Source organism: Aedes aegypti, unplaced genomic scaffold (genome assembly GCF_002204515.2).
Source record: "Aedes aegypti strain LVP_AGWG unplaced genomic scaffold, AaegL5.0 Primary Assembly AGWG_AaegL5_hic_scaff_1719_PBJ_arrow, whole genome shotgun sequence".
In the NCBI taxonomy this organism is placed as follows: domain Eukaryota; kingdom Metazoa; phylum Arthropoda; class Insecta; order Diptera; family Culicidae; genus Aedes; species Aedes aegypti.
This window is the reverse complement of record NW_018735178.1, coordinates 30,814-47,849: the sequence shown is the minus strand read 5'-3', so window position 1 is coordinate 47,849 and position 17,036 is coordinate 30,814. Positions and strand designations below refer to the sequence as shown.

General features: G+C 43.1%; 2 protein-coding genes across 2 annotated transcripts; both read right to left on the bottom strand.

The window, feature by feature from the left end:
• Nucleotides 1–9,284: 9,284 nt before the first annotated feature.
• On the bottom strand, nt 9,285–11,902 carry LOC110680654. The gene is made up of 5 exons (XM_021856448.1): nt 11,830–11,902; nt 11,695–11,768; nt 11,541–11,638; nt 11,252–11,481; nt 9,285–11,188 (listed from the first exon to the last, which is right to left on the bottom strand). The coding sequence occupies exons 4-5, from the start codon at nt 11,367–11,369 to the stop codon at nt 10,710–10,712; spliced, it is 597 nt and encodes a 198-aa protein (XP_021712140.1). The 5' UTR covers nt 11,370–11,481; nt 11,541–11,638; nt 11,695–11,768; nt 11,830–11,902; the 3' UTR covers nt 9,285–10,709.
• A 7-nt stretch (nt 11,903–11,909) lies between these two features.
• Nucleotides 11,910–13,433, bottom strand: LOC110680656 (limulus clotting factor C-like; the record flags this gene model as incomplete). The annotated part of the gene is made up of 2 exons (XM_021856450.1): nt 12,127–13,433; nt 11,910–12,064 (listed from the first exon to the last, which is right to left on the bottom strand). Coding segments are annotated over exons 1-2 (831 nt in total), but the record flags the coding sequence as incomplete, so codon positions are not given.
• Between the last annotated feature and the right edge of the window lie 3,603 nt (nt 13,434–17,036).

Genomic DNA, 17,036 nt, shown 5'->3' with positions numbered 1-17,036 from the left:
AGTTATTCACTGAGAGCTTTCTTTGCTGAAGTTGTCATTTTCGCATCGTGTAGCAGGTACGATGACACTCTATGCCAAGGGAATTCAAAGAAATTTGCTTTATGAAAAGATCGTAAACCGACCGGGAATCGAACCCAGATACCTTCAAAGCAAAGCCTTGCTTTTGCTTTGTAGCCGCGGACTCTAAGGAAGGCCAAACTTTCGAAAATAAGCCGCACCCTAATGTGCATGCACTGATCTGCATCCAGAGAGCGGAAACGCAATGCAAACTATGGCAGCAACAAATGCGATGCACTGATGCACGAACACTATTTTTCCCGTCGTCGAAATGTTCGAAAGGAAACGGGTGGAGGTTGTGCAAAACTCGGATGACGACGGCGACGACGGTTATAGTGCAGAAACTCGAAGAAACTCCATTACATTTCAATTAGCGTGCCCCATGGCAGCTGAGTGGCAGATATGGTGAGGAAGTGGGATATGCGAGTCCGTTCACCAGGAGTCCATGTCCAGAATGTGTGCCGGTGCCGAGTTTCGGGTTGCAAAATGCGAATGCACAAATATGGCTGCCAACTGGCAGGGATGAAGAGAACGAAAGCGGGTGAAGAAATTTAAGATTTAAGGGAATTTTTAAAATGACTACCTCAACTAGCTTCAAGATCTCAGAACATATTTTTTTTTTCATATAGGAAAACATCCAAGAAGGACTAAAGTCTCTGGAAACTTTCAGAGGAGACCTCTAAATGCCTTCAGAAGAAACCTCAAGATACTTCCAGAGGAGACCTCTGAACACTTTCAGAGGAGACCTATGAATATTTACAGAACAGACCTCTGGATACTTCAGAAGAGACCTCTAGACACTTACAGAGGAGGCCTCTGGATACTTCAAGAGGAGGCCGCTAGATACTTTCAGAGGAGGCCTCTGGATATTTCTAGAGCAAACCTCTAGATACTTCCAGAGGAGGCCCCTGGATATTTGTAGAGCAGACCGCTAGATACCTCCAGAAGAGATCTCTTGAAACTGCCACAGGAAGCCTCTCTATACTTCCAGAGGAGACCACCGGATACTTTCAGAGGAGACCTATGAATATTTACAGAACAGACCTCTGGATACTTCCAGAAGAGACCTCTAGAAACTTACAGAGGAGGCCTCTGGATACTTCTAGAGGAAACCTCTGAATACTTCCAGAAGACATCTTTGCTCACTTCCAGAGGAGGTCTCTGGATACTTCAAGTGGAGGCCGCTAGATACTTTCAGAGGAGGCCTCTGGATATTTCTAGAGCAAACCTCTAGATACTTCCAGAGGAGGCCCCTGGATATCTGAGGAGGTCTCTGGATACTTCAAGAGGAGGCCGCTAGATACTTCCAGACGAGGCCTCTGGATACTTCTAGAGGAGGCCTCTGGATATTTCAAGAGGAGATCTCGGGATACTTCCAGAGGAGATCTCTGGGTACTTCCAGACGAGGTCTCTTGATATTTCCAGAGGAGAACTCGGGAAACTTTCAGAAATGATCTCTGGATATTTCCAGAGGAGACCTATGGATACTTCAAGAGGATATCTCTAGATACTTCCAGAGGAAACCAGTGGATACTTCCAGAGTAGACCTCTGGATACTTCCAGACGAGAACTCTGGATACTTCCAAAGGAGACCTCTAGATACTTCTAGACGAGGCCTCTGGATACTTCTAGAGGAGGCCTCTGGAAACTGCCAGAAAAAATCTCTGGATATTTCCAGAGGAGACCTCTGGATACTTCAAGCGGAGATGTATGGATACTTTCAGAGTAGACCACCGGATACCTCCAGAGAAGGCCTCTAGAGACTTCAAGAGGAGGCCGCTAGATACAGGGATAGGATACTTCCAGAGGATGCCTTAGGATACTTCCAGATGAGGCCTCTAGATACTTCCAGAGAAGACCTCTGGATACTTCCAGAGGAAACCGCTGCATACTTCCAGAGGAGACCTATGAATACTTTTGGAGAAGGCCTCTGGATACTTCCAGAGAAGACCTTTGGACACTTCCAGAGGAGACCGTATAAATCAATATGCTTGCTGGATACTCTTGGCAAACTTCTGGAGGTCATCCTCGGCAGGCTGACGATCTACACTTTGGGAAATCTTCGTCGAAGTAGGATAGATCCACGCCGCGCACAGTGCTTAGAATGTATAGGACCTCGGGACAAAAATCATAACATCCGTTATAGGCGTTTTAGCTCAATGGTGTGTCAGGAATCATATGGGCTATAATTGACATGATTGACCTATGTGATAAACGTAATCGCATAAGTGCCATAAGCGCCAATTTTGTATATTTGGTTTAATAAAGATGTGATCTCTTCTAAACATTTTTAGAGATGGCTAAATTTTATTTATGCAAAAATTACTCGCAATTTATTGATCCATGAGTGGCGTAAACGCCAAATGATCATAATTTATTTTCCAAATTATCACAGATAAAATAACTTTTGTAAAAAAAAAATTATATCAAGAGGTATTCTTAAGCGAATGAATCAAAGCAATTTCTTGACATTGCATTTGACGATGTTCCGTCACATTTTTTTTGTTTTCCAGAAATTCTAGAATCAAAGTATGTAGCATATATTCCATTAAATTCTTGTAACTGTTAAAACCAAATTTTATGTCTATATTAAACAAAATGTAAACTCTTATAAATGTAAATGTAAGCTCTCTCCAACCTGTGAGCGATGTTAATCAAACAATAAAAGCAGTTGATCTAACAAAGAAGTGCGGGGGTCTCAATAATGACATTTTCGGCCTTATGAAATATGTGAGTGAACCCAAATGAGAAGAAAGTAAATTTTCTCCGCACAAATTCAAAGCAGAGCAATGCAGGTTATTACAGACAAATCCAAAACTTTAACCATTTAACAAAACTATTCAGCAATACCATGCTCAGGGCCGTGGGTTCTAATCTCACCAGTTGAGGAATTTTCCGAGTTGAAAATTTCCTTTAAAAATGCATGATTATACAAAAATGATCAATTGGCAAAAAAAAAGGCTCTCGATTTATTACTGTGGAGAATACTAAGCTGAGAAATAGGCTCTGTTCCAATTTAAACGTAACGCTAAAAGGAAGAAGTTCTAAAATATTTGTAACAAAAAGTGCTAACAATACAGAAGTGATCAATTGGCACAAAAGCTCTCAATTAGTAACAGTGGAAACACTAAGTTGAAGAGCAGACTCTGTTCCAGTTGGAACGTAACGCCAAAAAGAAGACGTTCACTGCATCTATAATGAAAAGTGCTTCCTCCGCCCTTGTACAAACTGCATAGGAAGATAAGCAGGTGCTTATTGTGTTTCAATAGATCAGCATTGCACGCGTGTTCAAAAATCCTGGTTAAGGACTGTTCATTTTATAAAGTGGACACCTTGTGCATGCTGTATCTTTCTTATTAATCAATGAAATTTCAATCGGTTTTTTGCACATCGTTCGACTAGTATTGTACAATGTTGTGATAATAAAAATTCTCACGATTTAGCTTTCGTTATACTAATATAGTTTCTTTAGTAACCAAACTAGTTTTGAACACGCTTTTTTACTTTTCTCTTTTGCTGGGAGTGAAAGGATGTGTATCAGCAAATTTGGCCATAAATGGGTAATCACTAAAGTTACCTAATGTCATAGAATGGTGGAATGTAATTGATATTTTAAAGCTTTACCTTTAGTAGAATAGTAAAGGATACAAACATACAATTTGTTCATAAAAATAAGGATTTTTGTTTTGCGAAAAATAATGTTAAACTTGACGGACAGCTTTTTTTAAGAGTTTTTGGAAAAAACTATTTAGCTCTTAACCAAAGCATTTTCAAATATTTTAATATTTTCATAGCATTTTAGAATAATAGGTCAACGATACACAGAAAACCGATTACGATTTTATCAATAAATAAAAAAGATATAGCATAAACAAAGTGTCCACTTTATAAAATGAACAGTCCTTATTATCGCAAGACCATCACCCACAAATCGAAGATTGCAATCGAAAGAGCAGACGGGAGCAGCTGGAATCCTTGTCAGTGTTTAAAAGGCATCTAAATAAGAACTGATGCAAAAATCAGAGAGGTGTTTTGAGGTGATTTTTTGTTTAAGCTGTTTGAAGTTTTGCTAGTTATTTTGTTCTATGTGAAAAAGAAATTATATGGGAGCTTTAGATCTCACAAAATTCCTGTATGGAAAAAATCACAATTATTTATATTGTTATGTCTAGACTTTTTTTAGTTGATGCTTACCATTTCGATTATTACTCAGGAAAATATCATAGAACATCATAAATCGCTACAAAAGATAAATTGTAATTCGGTCAAATTTTCAGAAATCCACACCATTCAATCAAAATTTTTCAACAACTTGGGTTGGTCTGATCTCATAAATAATTGAGTTCACGATGCTTCGCTACTCATTTAACACATATCAAAATATATGCAAACGAAGTAGGCATACTTGATTTGGTGCAATAAAATAGTTGATTTTTTTTAATTTTGTCCAAGGGACGCTGCACTGTGCGCCGGGGACTACTCCTGGCAAAAACGAGTAGTCACAGAAACACCGTAGAAATGTCGTATTGATCAGCGTTTTGGCGACATTAAGCTCCAACAGCGAAGGATCGAGGCACAGGAGAAGTAGGGAAAGTTTTTTTAGTGGTTTAGCACGCCTAACGTGGTCCCTACACCGTGCCAACCCTCAACAGGCCAGGCTTTTGAAGCTTTTCTGTACCCTACTGTAAATAAAAAAGGGGACCTCTGGATACTTCCAGAGGAGACCTCTGGATACTTCCAAAGGAAATCTCTGGATACTTCCAGAGGAGGCCTCTGGTAACTTCCAAAGGAGACCTCTTGATACTTCCAGAGGATATCTCTGGATACTTCCAGAGGAGACCTCTGGAAACTTCCAGAGGAGACCTCTTAATACTTCCAGAGAAGACCTCTGGATACTTCCAGAGAACCAGAAGAAACTGCAGAAGAAACCTCTTGATACTTCCAGATGAAACCTTCGTATCGTGTTCTTACAGATAACAGAAATTGCGTAGCAGACAGAGCAGGATAATGAAAACTCTAGCAATGGATTATCGGAGAAGTAGTCGAACGCTAATGCGGTCGAAAGCCGGTAATATCGGTTGAAACCTATGGCGAGACGTGGACATAAGTAGCATACTTACCATTGCTAGAGGGAACAGTCTGATTAAATCTTCAGCGAAGCTCAATTTGAAGCTGTGCAACGACAGGCTCGCTAGCACATTTCGTAAATACGATCAGGAATCCATCATCGACGAATCCTTCTGCAATCTGTTGCCATACAACCAAGAACATCAGGAACTGTAGAGCTAGCGAATAATACACCGATAGTCAATCAGGCATTCCACTACTGCAGTGCTCAGGACAGCTGCACAGTCATGCATAGGAGGAATGTAGATCGAAAGTGGAAGACGAAAGACTTCGACAAGTACGAGTGGCGAAAGAGTGCGGCAGAAATTTGGATCCTACAAAACAGTGGCGTCCAAGTGAACAAGAAATTCCGCAGCCTGCTCTAGATCCAGAAGACGGAAGTTGTTTCAGCGAGTTGTGCCGGGAAGCAGATGAACAACTAATGTTGGCGTTTCCTGATAAGTTCAGAGCAGGATCACTGCGGATGGGACTCTGGATACTTCCAGAGCAGATCTCTAGACACCTTCAAAGAAGATCTCTGGACACTCCTAGAGAACTTTTGGACACTTATAAAGGAGATCTCTGAATACTCCCTGAATAATACTGTGGAAAGACACTTCTAAAGGAGACTTCTGGAATTTGCAAAGGATACCTTTGGACACTTCCAGAGGAATCCACTAAACATTTACAGAGGCATCCTCTGTATACTTCTAGAGCAGACCATTGCAAACGTCCAGACACTCCCAGAAGGAGCCTCTGGACACTTCCATAGCAGACCTCTGGAAACTTTCAGGGGAGACCTACAGAAACTTCCAGACGAAATCTATGAATACTTCTGGAAAACATCACTGGATTCATCTAGAAGAGACTTCTTATGCTTTCCAGAAAAGATCTGTGAAAATTCCCCCAAAGGACCTCTGAAAACTTCCAGAAAAGCTCTTTAGAAATTTCCAGAATAGATTCTGAAAACATTCAGTTGAGCTATCTGAAAACATAGAAAGGAGACTTTCTGAAACTTCCAGGTGAATCAAAATATTATCAAAAATCCTAAAAAAAAATAATCAGTCCTCCGCCTTCATCCCTGAGCAAACATGTAAAACACACCCAAATCCTGATGAAGACGACGACGGATGTGCATAAGCTCAAATCCAACACCTTGGGGCCACGCGTGGGAAAACTCTTCTGCTCCCAATTGGACACTCTTGGTACGAACAACTCTACAACGACGACGACTGCTGCCCGAGTTGCCGGATGGTTGCCCATTTGTTCCGCAGCACCTCGACGTTGCTGCTGCGCTCGTATATCTCTTTCTCGTCGCTCGAGTTGTTTCTGGTTCCGGCGGTGCAAGTAATCGGAAACTTCACAACCAACAGCCGTCACCGTTCCTCATTCCTCCAAATCTCCAATCCCCCCAGGACAACATGAGTTATTTTCCGGAACAAGTTTGTCTTGCTTAATTTCGTGAGTTGAGTGAGAGCGCAATACAATCGAGTGCATATTACTGCACTTCGCTTCGACGTCGCTCTGGGGAGGGAAGTTTTGCGACTGCTGCAGTGTATACTGATCTGAACGCGCGGGGTCCAGAGATGTGCGAACAGCATAGAAAAAGTTTTTCCTCCCCAATCGGGAGCATTGGTGCTTTTCACGAAAAAAAAACACGTTGCCGCGTCACGTCATCGCGTTCTTGGTGTCCGATTCAGGTGGTGCGAAATTGATTTCCGATGGATGCAATTCTAGCAAGCAGTGCAGAAAAATCTGAGTACATGCTAAGAATACATGTATGGAGCAACTTGCATTCAGAGGAAATCTGCAAGATTTTTCAAGATGAAATTGATCAAATTTAAATGGAATGTGTAATGTATTGTAATTTGCAAGTTTTAACTGAATAAAAATCATGCATCTGAGAATTTTTATTTTATTGAAGGATGATTTTTACACTTTCTATGCTCAACATCACATCAAAAAAAAATATCTAACAGCTTTGTCAGCAATTATGACCTGAGAGTTACTTCATTTTAATTTTACCAAAAAAAAGTTTCTTTTTTATCAGTGCATAAAACAATCTAATAGAGTGAAGACCTCTGGACGCTTCCAGAGGAGACCTCTGAACACTTCCAGAGGAGACCTCTGAACACTTCCCGCGAAGACTACTGGACACTTCCACAGGAGACCTCTAGACGCTTCCAGAGGAGACCTCTGGACACTTTCAGCGGTGAGCTCTGGACGCTTCCAGTGGAGACCTCTGGACGCTTCTAGAGGAGACCTCTGGACACTTTCAGAGGATTCCTCTGGACACTTTCAGAGGATTCCTCTGGACACTTTCAGAGAAGATCTCTGTATACTTCAAGAGGAGACCTCTGGACACTTCCAGAGGAGACCTCTGGACACTTCCAGAGGAGACCTATGGACACTTACAAAGGAGACTTCTGGACACTTTCAGAGAAGACCTTTGGATACTTCCAGATAAGACCACTGGACACTTCCAGAGAAGACCTCTGAACACTTCCAGAGTAAACCTCTGGACACTTCCAGAGGAGACCTCTGTATACTTCCAGAGGAGCCCTCTGGACACTTACAGCGGTGAGCTCTTAATATCTCTGGACGCGTCCAGAGGTTATCTCTGACCACTTCCAGAGGATTCCTCTAAACACTTTCTGCGAAGATTTCCGGACGCTTCTAGAGGAGACCTCTGGACGCTTCCAGAGGAGACATCTGGACGCTTTCAGAGGGAAACTCTGGACACTTTCAGAGGAGAACTCTGGACACTTCCAAAGAAGACCTCTGGACACTTTCAGATGAGACGTCTAGACGCTTCCAGACGAGTTCTTTGGACATTTCCAGATCACATCTCTGGAAACTGACAAACGAGACCTCTGGACGCTTCCAGAGGAGACCTCCGGACACTTCCAGAGGATAACTCTTTTTTTTTGGAATGAGGGAAAGCCTGTAGGAGTGAAAAAAAAATCTCTTCTCCTATAGGCATAAAACCCTCAAACCTATCTTTATTTAGGCCCTTACCATAAAGTATTAGGGGCCAATTCAATAACATTATATACAATGTTTGTATTAATTTTGTTTAGCTTCTACATCTTGTCATACTTTCACGACAAGTTAGAAGTTCTAAACTCGGGGCTTGGGATGCATCGTAGGACGGTTCTCTTGTCACTCCATCTTCTCAATGGATTTGTGAAGTTGCTCAGATGAGATGGTGATGATCAGCTCAATGGTATTATTGGAGGCGTCGTGCAGTTCAAAATGGTGGCTTGAGGAAAATTTGAGGAAACGGAATCGGTTTGATATGTGGCTTAAGACATCCGTCAATCACTCAAGTCGCAGGTAATAGTAATTCACTGTTAAAGACAAAGATTACATATTTAGCTAGATAGGAAAGTCAATAGCTTTTAGAAATTTATATATAGGATTTAGGAAATATGGATTGCGAGAAAACAGAGCATCGCGGACTGTTGCGTTGGGTGGTTTCCATAAAACAGGAAGGGAATCAATCAATTCTAGTATTTTTAATTCATATTTAGAACAAACCCAAACAACGTGTTCTATATCGTCAAATATTTCACCACAGTCACAATGGATAACTCTGGAATCTTCTAAAGGAGACCTCCGGATAATTCCAGAGAAGGCCTCAGGATACTTCCAGAGAGCACCTCTGAATACTTCCAGCGGAGATCTCTGCACACTTTCAAAGGAGGCTTCTGGACACTTCCTGACGAGATCTTTGGACATTTCCAGATCACATCTCTGGAAACTGCCAGACGAGACCTCTGGACACTTCCAGTGAAGACCTCCGGACACTTCCAGAGGATAACTCCGGAATCATCCACAGGAGACCTCCGTACAATTCCAGAGTAGGCCACAGGTTTTCCAGAAAAAAGCCTCAGGATACTTAAGGAGGAGGCATCTGTGCACTTCCAGAGGAGGCTTCTGGACTCCGGAATCATCCACAGGAGACCTCCGTACAATTCCAGAGTAGGCCACAGGTTTTCCAGAAAAAAGCCTCAGGATACCTAAGGAGGAGCCCTCTGAACACTTGCAGAAACGCCTCTTTACACTTCCAGAGGAGATCTCTGGACACTTCCAGAGGAGACTTCTGGACACTTTCAGAGCAGACCTCTGGACACTTCCAGAGGAGAACTCTGGATACTTCCAGAGGAGACTTCTAGACACTTCCAGAGGAGACCTCTCGATACTTCCAGAGGAGACCTCTGAACACTTTCAGACGAGACTTATGGACACTTCCAGAGGATACCATTGGACACTTCTAGAGAAGGTCTCTGGACACTTACACAGGGGACCTTTGGACACTTACAGAGGGGACCTTTGGACACATCAAGTGGAGACCTCTACACACTTCCAGAGGGGACCTCTGGACACTTCCAGAGAAAACCTCTGGACACTTCCAGAGAAAACCTCTGGACACTTCCAGAAGAGACATCTGGACACTTCCAGAGGAAAACTCTGGACACTTCCAAAGGAGATCTCTGGACACTTCCACAGGAGATCTCATGACACTACCAGACACCTCTGGACTCTTCTAGACTAAACACTTCCAGAGGAGACATCTGGACACTTTCAGAAGAGACATCTGAACACTTCCAGAGGAGACCTCTGGACACTTCTAGGGGGATCTCTGGACACTTCCAGAGGAAACCCCTGGACAATTCCTGAGGAAACTTCTAAACACTTTCAGAGTAAACTTTTGGCCACTTCAAGATGGAAAACTATGGACAGTTCCAGGGGAAACATTTGAGCACTTCCAGAAAAAACCTCTGGACGCTTCCAGTGAAATCTTCTGGACACTTCCGGAGGAATCTTGTGGTCACTTCCAGAGGATAATGAATCTCTGAATCTCTAAAGAAAACCTTCAGACACTTCCAAATTAAACCTCTGGACACTTCCAGACGGATGATTTACACATTTCCAGAGGAATCCTCTGGATACTTCCAGAGGAAAGCTGTGGACACTTTAATAGCATATCTCTGCACACTTCTAGAAGATCTCCGGAAATACTCCTTCAGCAGAACTCTGGAATCTTTACTCAAAAAAAGCTCCCAAAGGTTATCACTGGATGCTGCCACAGGATACCATTAGCTTCAATAAGAGAGCTATGCATGCTTCCACCTCTGGATGCTGCAGAGAAGACCTGTAGTTCACTGTAGGTAATCACAAAATATAGCTTGCTGAAATACCCTTAAACATCTTACAACGGGAGCTGATAAAACTTAAGCCCCTTGAAACAGTTCAAAAAACATCATAAGAAACATCCACTTTAGACTGCCAGACTGAGAAAGCAATTCGAAGTAGTATTCATGAAACAATTGTTGATTGAATCTTGAGAGAAACTATAAGAGGTCAATGAAGAAGACATTGAATGTATTTCTGAGGGGATCACTGGAAACATTATTTAAGTTCACACAAGAGGAATCTGTGAAGGAATATCTTAACAGCATGTGAAGGGCCAGAAGTTCCGTTGAAAACATGCATAAAAGAGATCCACTGTTTTAGCAGTTTAATATTATTATTCGATTACCTCACGTAAACCTGTTGGCCATCAACCAGGCAAATTGATCAGGAAACACAAAATCATAATTAATAGGCTCATTTGTAGTTGGACTCACAGTCGGCTCGTCTGTCTTCTCCGTCAAAGAATTTACAATGCTAGGTCCATCAGGCCTCGCTTGTTTCGCCGCTCCCCAAACCACCTCCTCGATCCAATCCAGATAGTAGGAAATACGAACATAACCATCCACCCAGGGCTTATGCTTGGGCCACTTGGGATTTAGTATGGCAAAGTCCAACAGCCCCACCAAGGTCGACATGCAGGTTCGAACATTCTGTGACTGCAAAGGTGAACCCAGTATTCCACCGAGACCAATTCGCAAAGGGTCGATGTTGATCACACACAACTCCCCGGGTCGAGTTACGTTCACATGCTCCAGGTCGAATATCTTAAAGCACCGTTTCTCGGTAATGACTTCATTTTCGTCCGTTTCGAAGATCTGCCGTGCACCTGAGGATGGTAGATGGTATCGGTTTACTCTATATCTAAGGGCATTGCAAACCATCGACTTGCCTGTAGTCCTGTTGAAGCCGACTCCGGTTTGTACAAGTGTGTCGTACAAATTCTCGGTCCAGTTACTTGCCAAACAGGCTGGTATCACATTGCTGGCAAGCTGCACAGGTTTCACCATTTTGACCAGAGCCAAATCGTGGATCTTAGGGCTATCCGAATACTCTGGATAACACGTGACCTCCGCAATATCTACACTGCCGTATCCATTGATCAGCACCTGGGCCGGGGTACTAAAACTAGATGAACTGTTTCAGTCATATGTGGCGCATGGGATTGAATGGTTGGATACCTTGTACAAAGACATGTTGTAATGGCGAAATGTTCACTTACAAGGGCACCATTGCATTTTGACAGATGGGGATCTGCATTCGAGTAGGAAATTAAAATCTGAGGAAGGTATTCGTTAATGGCTGATAAGTTTTTGCAAATTGAGTGCAACCCACTGAATGGGGATGTCGCGAATTGGTGCAATCACCGGATTTTCGTTTGGAGACAAACTGTCTGAATTTTTCACATTCTGAAATTCAAAGTTAAGAGTGGATTTGGATATTCTGAGCGCCAATCGAATAAGCTCGTACCAGTTTCGCTGATTCGCTTAGGTCTCCGTACTGTTTGAGGTTCGTCCTCCGTCAAGACCCACTGGATCCACGTCAGAAAACCGCTGCACATTGGCAAATACTGCATATTTGGAGGTGTCAACCTGCTTGGTTACGGGGTCTACCTTCGCAAAAGAGACCACGCCCCTGAGAACCCAACGATCGCCATCGTAGAAGTACATTCCACCGCCACTATCACCCGGCCCTGGACTCGTTCCTGTCAAGCAAATGACCATCATTAGAAATATTTACCAACAATCTGAGTCACCTAATAATCACCATTCAAATCGCCAGCGCAGAACACAGTCTCATTCAGCAGGTTCCCAAACAAAACCGGATCGTTCTTGGTGCAGCTCAGATAACTCACCACCGACAGCGACGCAGTCCAAAGAACATCCGAAACGTTGCCTGACTCTGTCACACCCCATCCCGTAATCCATCCGCGATCACCTTCAAGGTTCCTCAAGTCGCGGTCGACTTTCTGATCGATACAGATCGGTATGACGTAATCCGTGTAAGCTACGGCCAGCCGCATCACCAGCATCGCTATGTCGTTCCTCAAGGTAGAATACTCCGGATGGACGTGCACCTTGCTGACGTCCCGAATCTGCACAAGATCGGTGACCTCCGAGAGATTGTGCTGTCCAAGGTGCAGCTCGAAAATCTCCTTCGGTCGCGGGGCACTCGTTTTCCGGTTAACAACGCAGTGTCCAGCCGTCAGGATATGCTTCTCGCTTAGAAGACTCCCTCCGCATTGGTACTTGAGGGTTTCAAGGGGCTGTTTGAAGAAAATAGCTACGTGCCAAGGCCACTGACCTTCTTCCACCTTCCAGCCGCGGTACAGCAGTGGTAAGAAGCCGTGCTTCCTGGTGCCGCATTGGTAGGAGGCGGAGAGGACGTTCAACCGGAGTATTACCAAACCGGTAGAAATGATCAGTCCGGTTAGAAAATTCATTCTGCTGCTGAAGTAAGCCTATCGCGACGAAATGAGGAATGCAACTGTGGTTGCAATCCTGCCTTCGATAGTCGGGCACGTTTGCAAAAACAAATTGAAGCGGGAATTTCTTCAAGGATTGATGCTGATAGCGTTGAAAAATCCCATGTCGATGTTTATTTGATTGTGTAGATGTTTACCAACGCAACGTTTTTGTTCGTCAACATTAGTTCAGTATCGTTGATGAATTATGTCTGACTTCAAACAAAAACAAGGAAGAACGACATTCGTTCTGTGTCTTGCCAAGCACAGTGAGAAGAATTAAGATCAATGAAAGTCAAACCTGAAATGACAGAACCCCGTATACGCAATTTATACCGAGAATCTGACAAATTATCTGAATACACTGAGTGTGACGGGGTTGGTGGTCTGAATGCTACCGCTTCTGCTTCATAAGCAGAAGGTCATGGGTTCAATCCCAGGCTCGTCCCTCTCCTCGTACTTTGTAGTTGTATATCTCTCATTTGCTTCTAGCAAACGCTAGCACCCGCTTCGTTCATAGCAAACGCTAGAACCCGAGACGGACAAGAAACCGTTTCCCTAACGCTTCCATTCTTCCACTCGCATGCCTTTCCTTAAGCCTGATACATAGGCAGTCTGCTAGCCACAAAAGCAAACCTCTCTGCCATGCCTTTCCCCCAATCCATACACTCCCGCATGAACTGGCTTAGATGCAGTGGTATATACGGTCTACGTGGGAGCCAGTATAATGCATCATCAATTCCTCCCCCTTCCCCACATTGGTCTGCATTCTGACGTGGCAGGCACCATTGTCGCTAAAAATAGAAGATCACCAGCACTTATACACTGAGGATACCTGTTAGTCCCAAGCAGTCATTCGGTTGGTTCCTTGTGTAAGTGCAATTGATCTGGCGATACTGGAGTAGCATCCACGGGCGGCCAATCAAGCTCAAGCTCAATTCCCTGAATACACTGAGTGAATTCACTATCCATTCATCGACTGGAATTGTTTTCTCACATATTTATCTGAAAGAGTTTTCCTGAAATCTTCGGAATTTGGTTCAAATGCTTCAGAGCCTAGGCCTCTATAGATACCTGGGTTCGGGATTCCGCGAATCTAAGAAATTGAGATTTTCTTAAACTGTGGAACAGTATTCCTAGAATTCATCGTAGCCAAATGTTTTGAATACAACAAACAGAGATTCATTAAATCTTTTAGATCAAGAATCTTTGGAGCAGCAGCAATATTTTATCAATCTACCGGAGTAGAACTATTTTAATCGGCTGGAGAGGACTTCGATAGTTCGTGAATGATGAGTTTCCCAAATCCAAAATGAAGTGGGGTTCCAAGAATCTGTAGCAAATGAATTTCCTGAATTCACCAGGCTCAGGATTACGACAAAATGCTGTTCAGGATTTCGACAGAATCCTGTTCAGGATTCCGAAAAAATCCTGTTTAAGATTCCGACAGAATCCTGAACCAGAATCTGTTCGAATCCCGAACGGGATTCTGGACGAATCTCAAACAGGATTCTGTAGGAATCCTTTAGAGGATTTCAACAGAATCCTGAATAAGATTTTGTCAGAATCCTGAACAGGATTCCGACAAAATCACGAACATATGTTTTTCGTGGTAACAACGAGCCGGAGTGATCATTCATCAAAAATTGAACTAGCAAATTCACAGGTATTCAACCATGCAAATTGAGCCGTCGCATGCCTAGTTTTTACAAAAACTGAAATGTCCCACAATACGGGGATTTCCAGTGGTCATTCATGGGTTATTTTGCTGGGCCAGAAGAACCAAAGTGGTCATTCATTGATAATTTAACTTCCAAAGTCACAGGTATTCAAAATCATGAATATTGAGCCGTCGCATGGCTAGTTTTGGTACAAAAACTGATATGCCCCACAATATGGGTATTTCCGGTGGCCATTCCTGGGTTATTTCGATGGGCAAAAAGAACCATTCTTCAATGTGCACAAATCGAGAGCTCAAATTTGAAAGTCAATAACGGCGCCGGCCACGTCCTTACGGTCATCGGGGAAGGGATGGAATGTTAGTGTGACTACCGTTGTTACTAGAGACCGAGATCACCTCTGCATCTCCACGGTTGTCATGGAAAGGATATTGGGTTAGTGGGATATGGTAGAGATCTGGGAGTCACCAATGTTTGGTGATGCGATCTATGATATAATCACGCCTAACCGGATTCGCGAAATAATTCGATAATCGTATTGTACGCCGAACAAGTGTTCGTCACTCGCCCACGCATGAGCAAGCGAAAAGCAAACACTACTAACGATCCGCGACGCTTTTTCACTTCTCTAAGCGAACGACGCGCGACAAATTTGATCCTGCCCTCATCGCCCGCCCCCGCAGGAGCAAGCGTCAAGGTCGAAGGATCAAACACTAGTAACGAACCGTTCACTTTTTCACTACTTTGCTACCGACGCGTGACATGTTTGATCCTGCCCTCATCGGTCGCCCCCGCAGGAGCAAGCGTCAAAGTCGAAGGATCAAACACTACTAACGAATCGATCACTTTTTCACTACTTCACAACCGACGCGCGACATGTTCGATCCTGCCCTCATCGCTCGCCCCCGCAGGAGCAAGCGTCAAGGTCGAAGGATCAAACACTACTCAATTGAACTAGAAGAGTCACAGGTATTCAAAATCATGAAGATTGAGCCGTCGCATAACTAGTTTTGGTACGAAAACTGACATGTCCCACAATATGGATTTTTCCGGTGGCCATTCCTGGGTTATTTCGGTGAGCCAGAAGAACCAAACTGGTCATTCATCAATAATTGAACTAGCAAAGTCACAGGTATTCAAAATCATGAAGAATGAGCCGTCGCATGCTTAGTTTTGGTACAAAAACTGAAATGTCCCACAAAACGGGTATCTCCGGTGGTCATTCTTGGGTCATTTCGTGGTAAAAATGTCAGAGTGGTCATTCATCTAAAATTGAACTAGCAGAGTCACAGGTATACAAAATCATAAAGATTGAGCCGTCGCATGGCTAGTTTTGGTACAAAAACTGATATGTCCCACAATACGGGTATTTCCGGTGGCCATTCCTGAGTTATTTCGGTGGGCCAGAAGAACCAAAGTGGTCATTCATCAATAATTGAACTAGCAGAGTCACAGGGATGCAAAATCATGAAGATTGAGCCGTCGCATGCCTACTTTTGGTGCTAAAACTTTGGGGTCCCATATTATGGGTTTCCCGGTGGCCATTCCGGTGCTCCAAAAGGACCAGAATAACCATTCTTTCATCCTTTCTGCAAAATACATCCAAACATTTGGTTTTTTTGGTTCATTTGGTTTTGGGGTTCAAATCTGAGTAATTTCATCGAATTGTCCAGATTGGCCACTTCCCGGGACTCCAGGAACCGGTTCCGCATTGACCTTACTGGACCGATTTTTTTCAAGGAATGTGCGCCGGCAATTGGTTCCTTATTACAGAAAAAAATTATGCCAAAATATCCATCAACCGAATAGCACCGATGTGAATTACATATACAGAACTGCGATAGAAGCTTACTTTTCGGATGTTCCGGGTTCCCGGAACCGGGTATGAATAACTAAGCGATTTGAGAATCTCTATTCACAGTCCACGTGAAATCCTGTTCAACAATATGAGGACGGTTCAGATTACTTGTTTAGTTACAAAACTACAGGTCGTCAAAGTAAGGGTCTCTAAAGGGACTTTTTTCATATGTAGCAGATTCCCGGTGGCCACAGTGACCAAATCCGGATCTCCGGGAGGGTTTCTGAAACTAGACATGTGTGTCCTTTATTTAAGCCCAACAGAATTCGGTAAACACACTGATTTTTGCGAGCTGTTTGAATTTTCGGGTCGAAAACGACCCTAAGTCACAATTTGTAACTTTTTTTATGGAAGCTACCCTAGGGGACATTCAAAACTTTTGTTTCCGCAAAAACAAAATTTCCCACAAAAAAATAATTGTCAGAAAGTTTCAAATTGCTAGGTTATTTCAGTCAAAAGTTACATTGATTTGTATTTTGAAATGGGTCGAAAAAGACCCAAGATCCTTACTAAGGTTAAACTTCCGAGACGGTGCTTGTGCTGCCCTAAGCTCAGTAAAAAAGCGTTGCAGTTCCATGTCATTCATTGAACCTCTTGCCTGGGGAATAATTCGAGACTGTATACTAAATTTAACTTATTAATAAAAACACTTCTCTTGAATTTGAACACTTTCTTT

Bases quoted from the DNA above. Each gene is read 5' to 3' on its own strand.
- LOC110680654 (XM_021856448.1), bottom strand. From the start codon at position 11,369: ATGGTGAAACCTGTGCAGCTTGCCAGCAATGTGATACCAGCCTGTTTG. The intron at 11,189-11,251 runs GCAAGTCGATGG...TACCATCCTCAG, and splicing joins CGGCTTCAACAGGACTACAG to GTGCACGGCAGATCTTCGAA.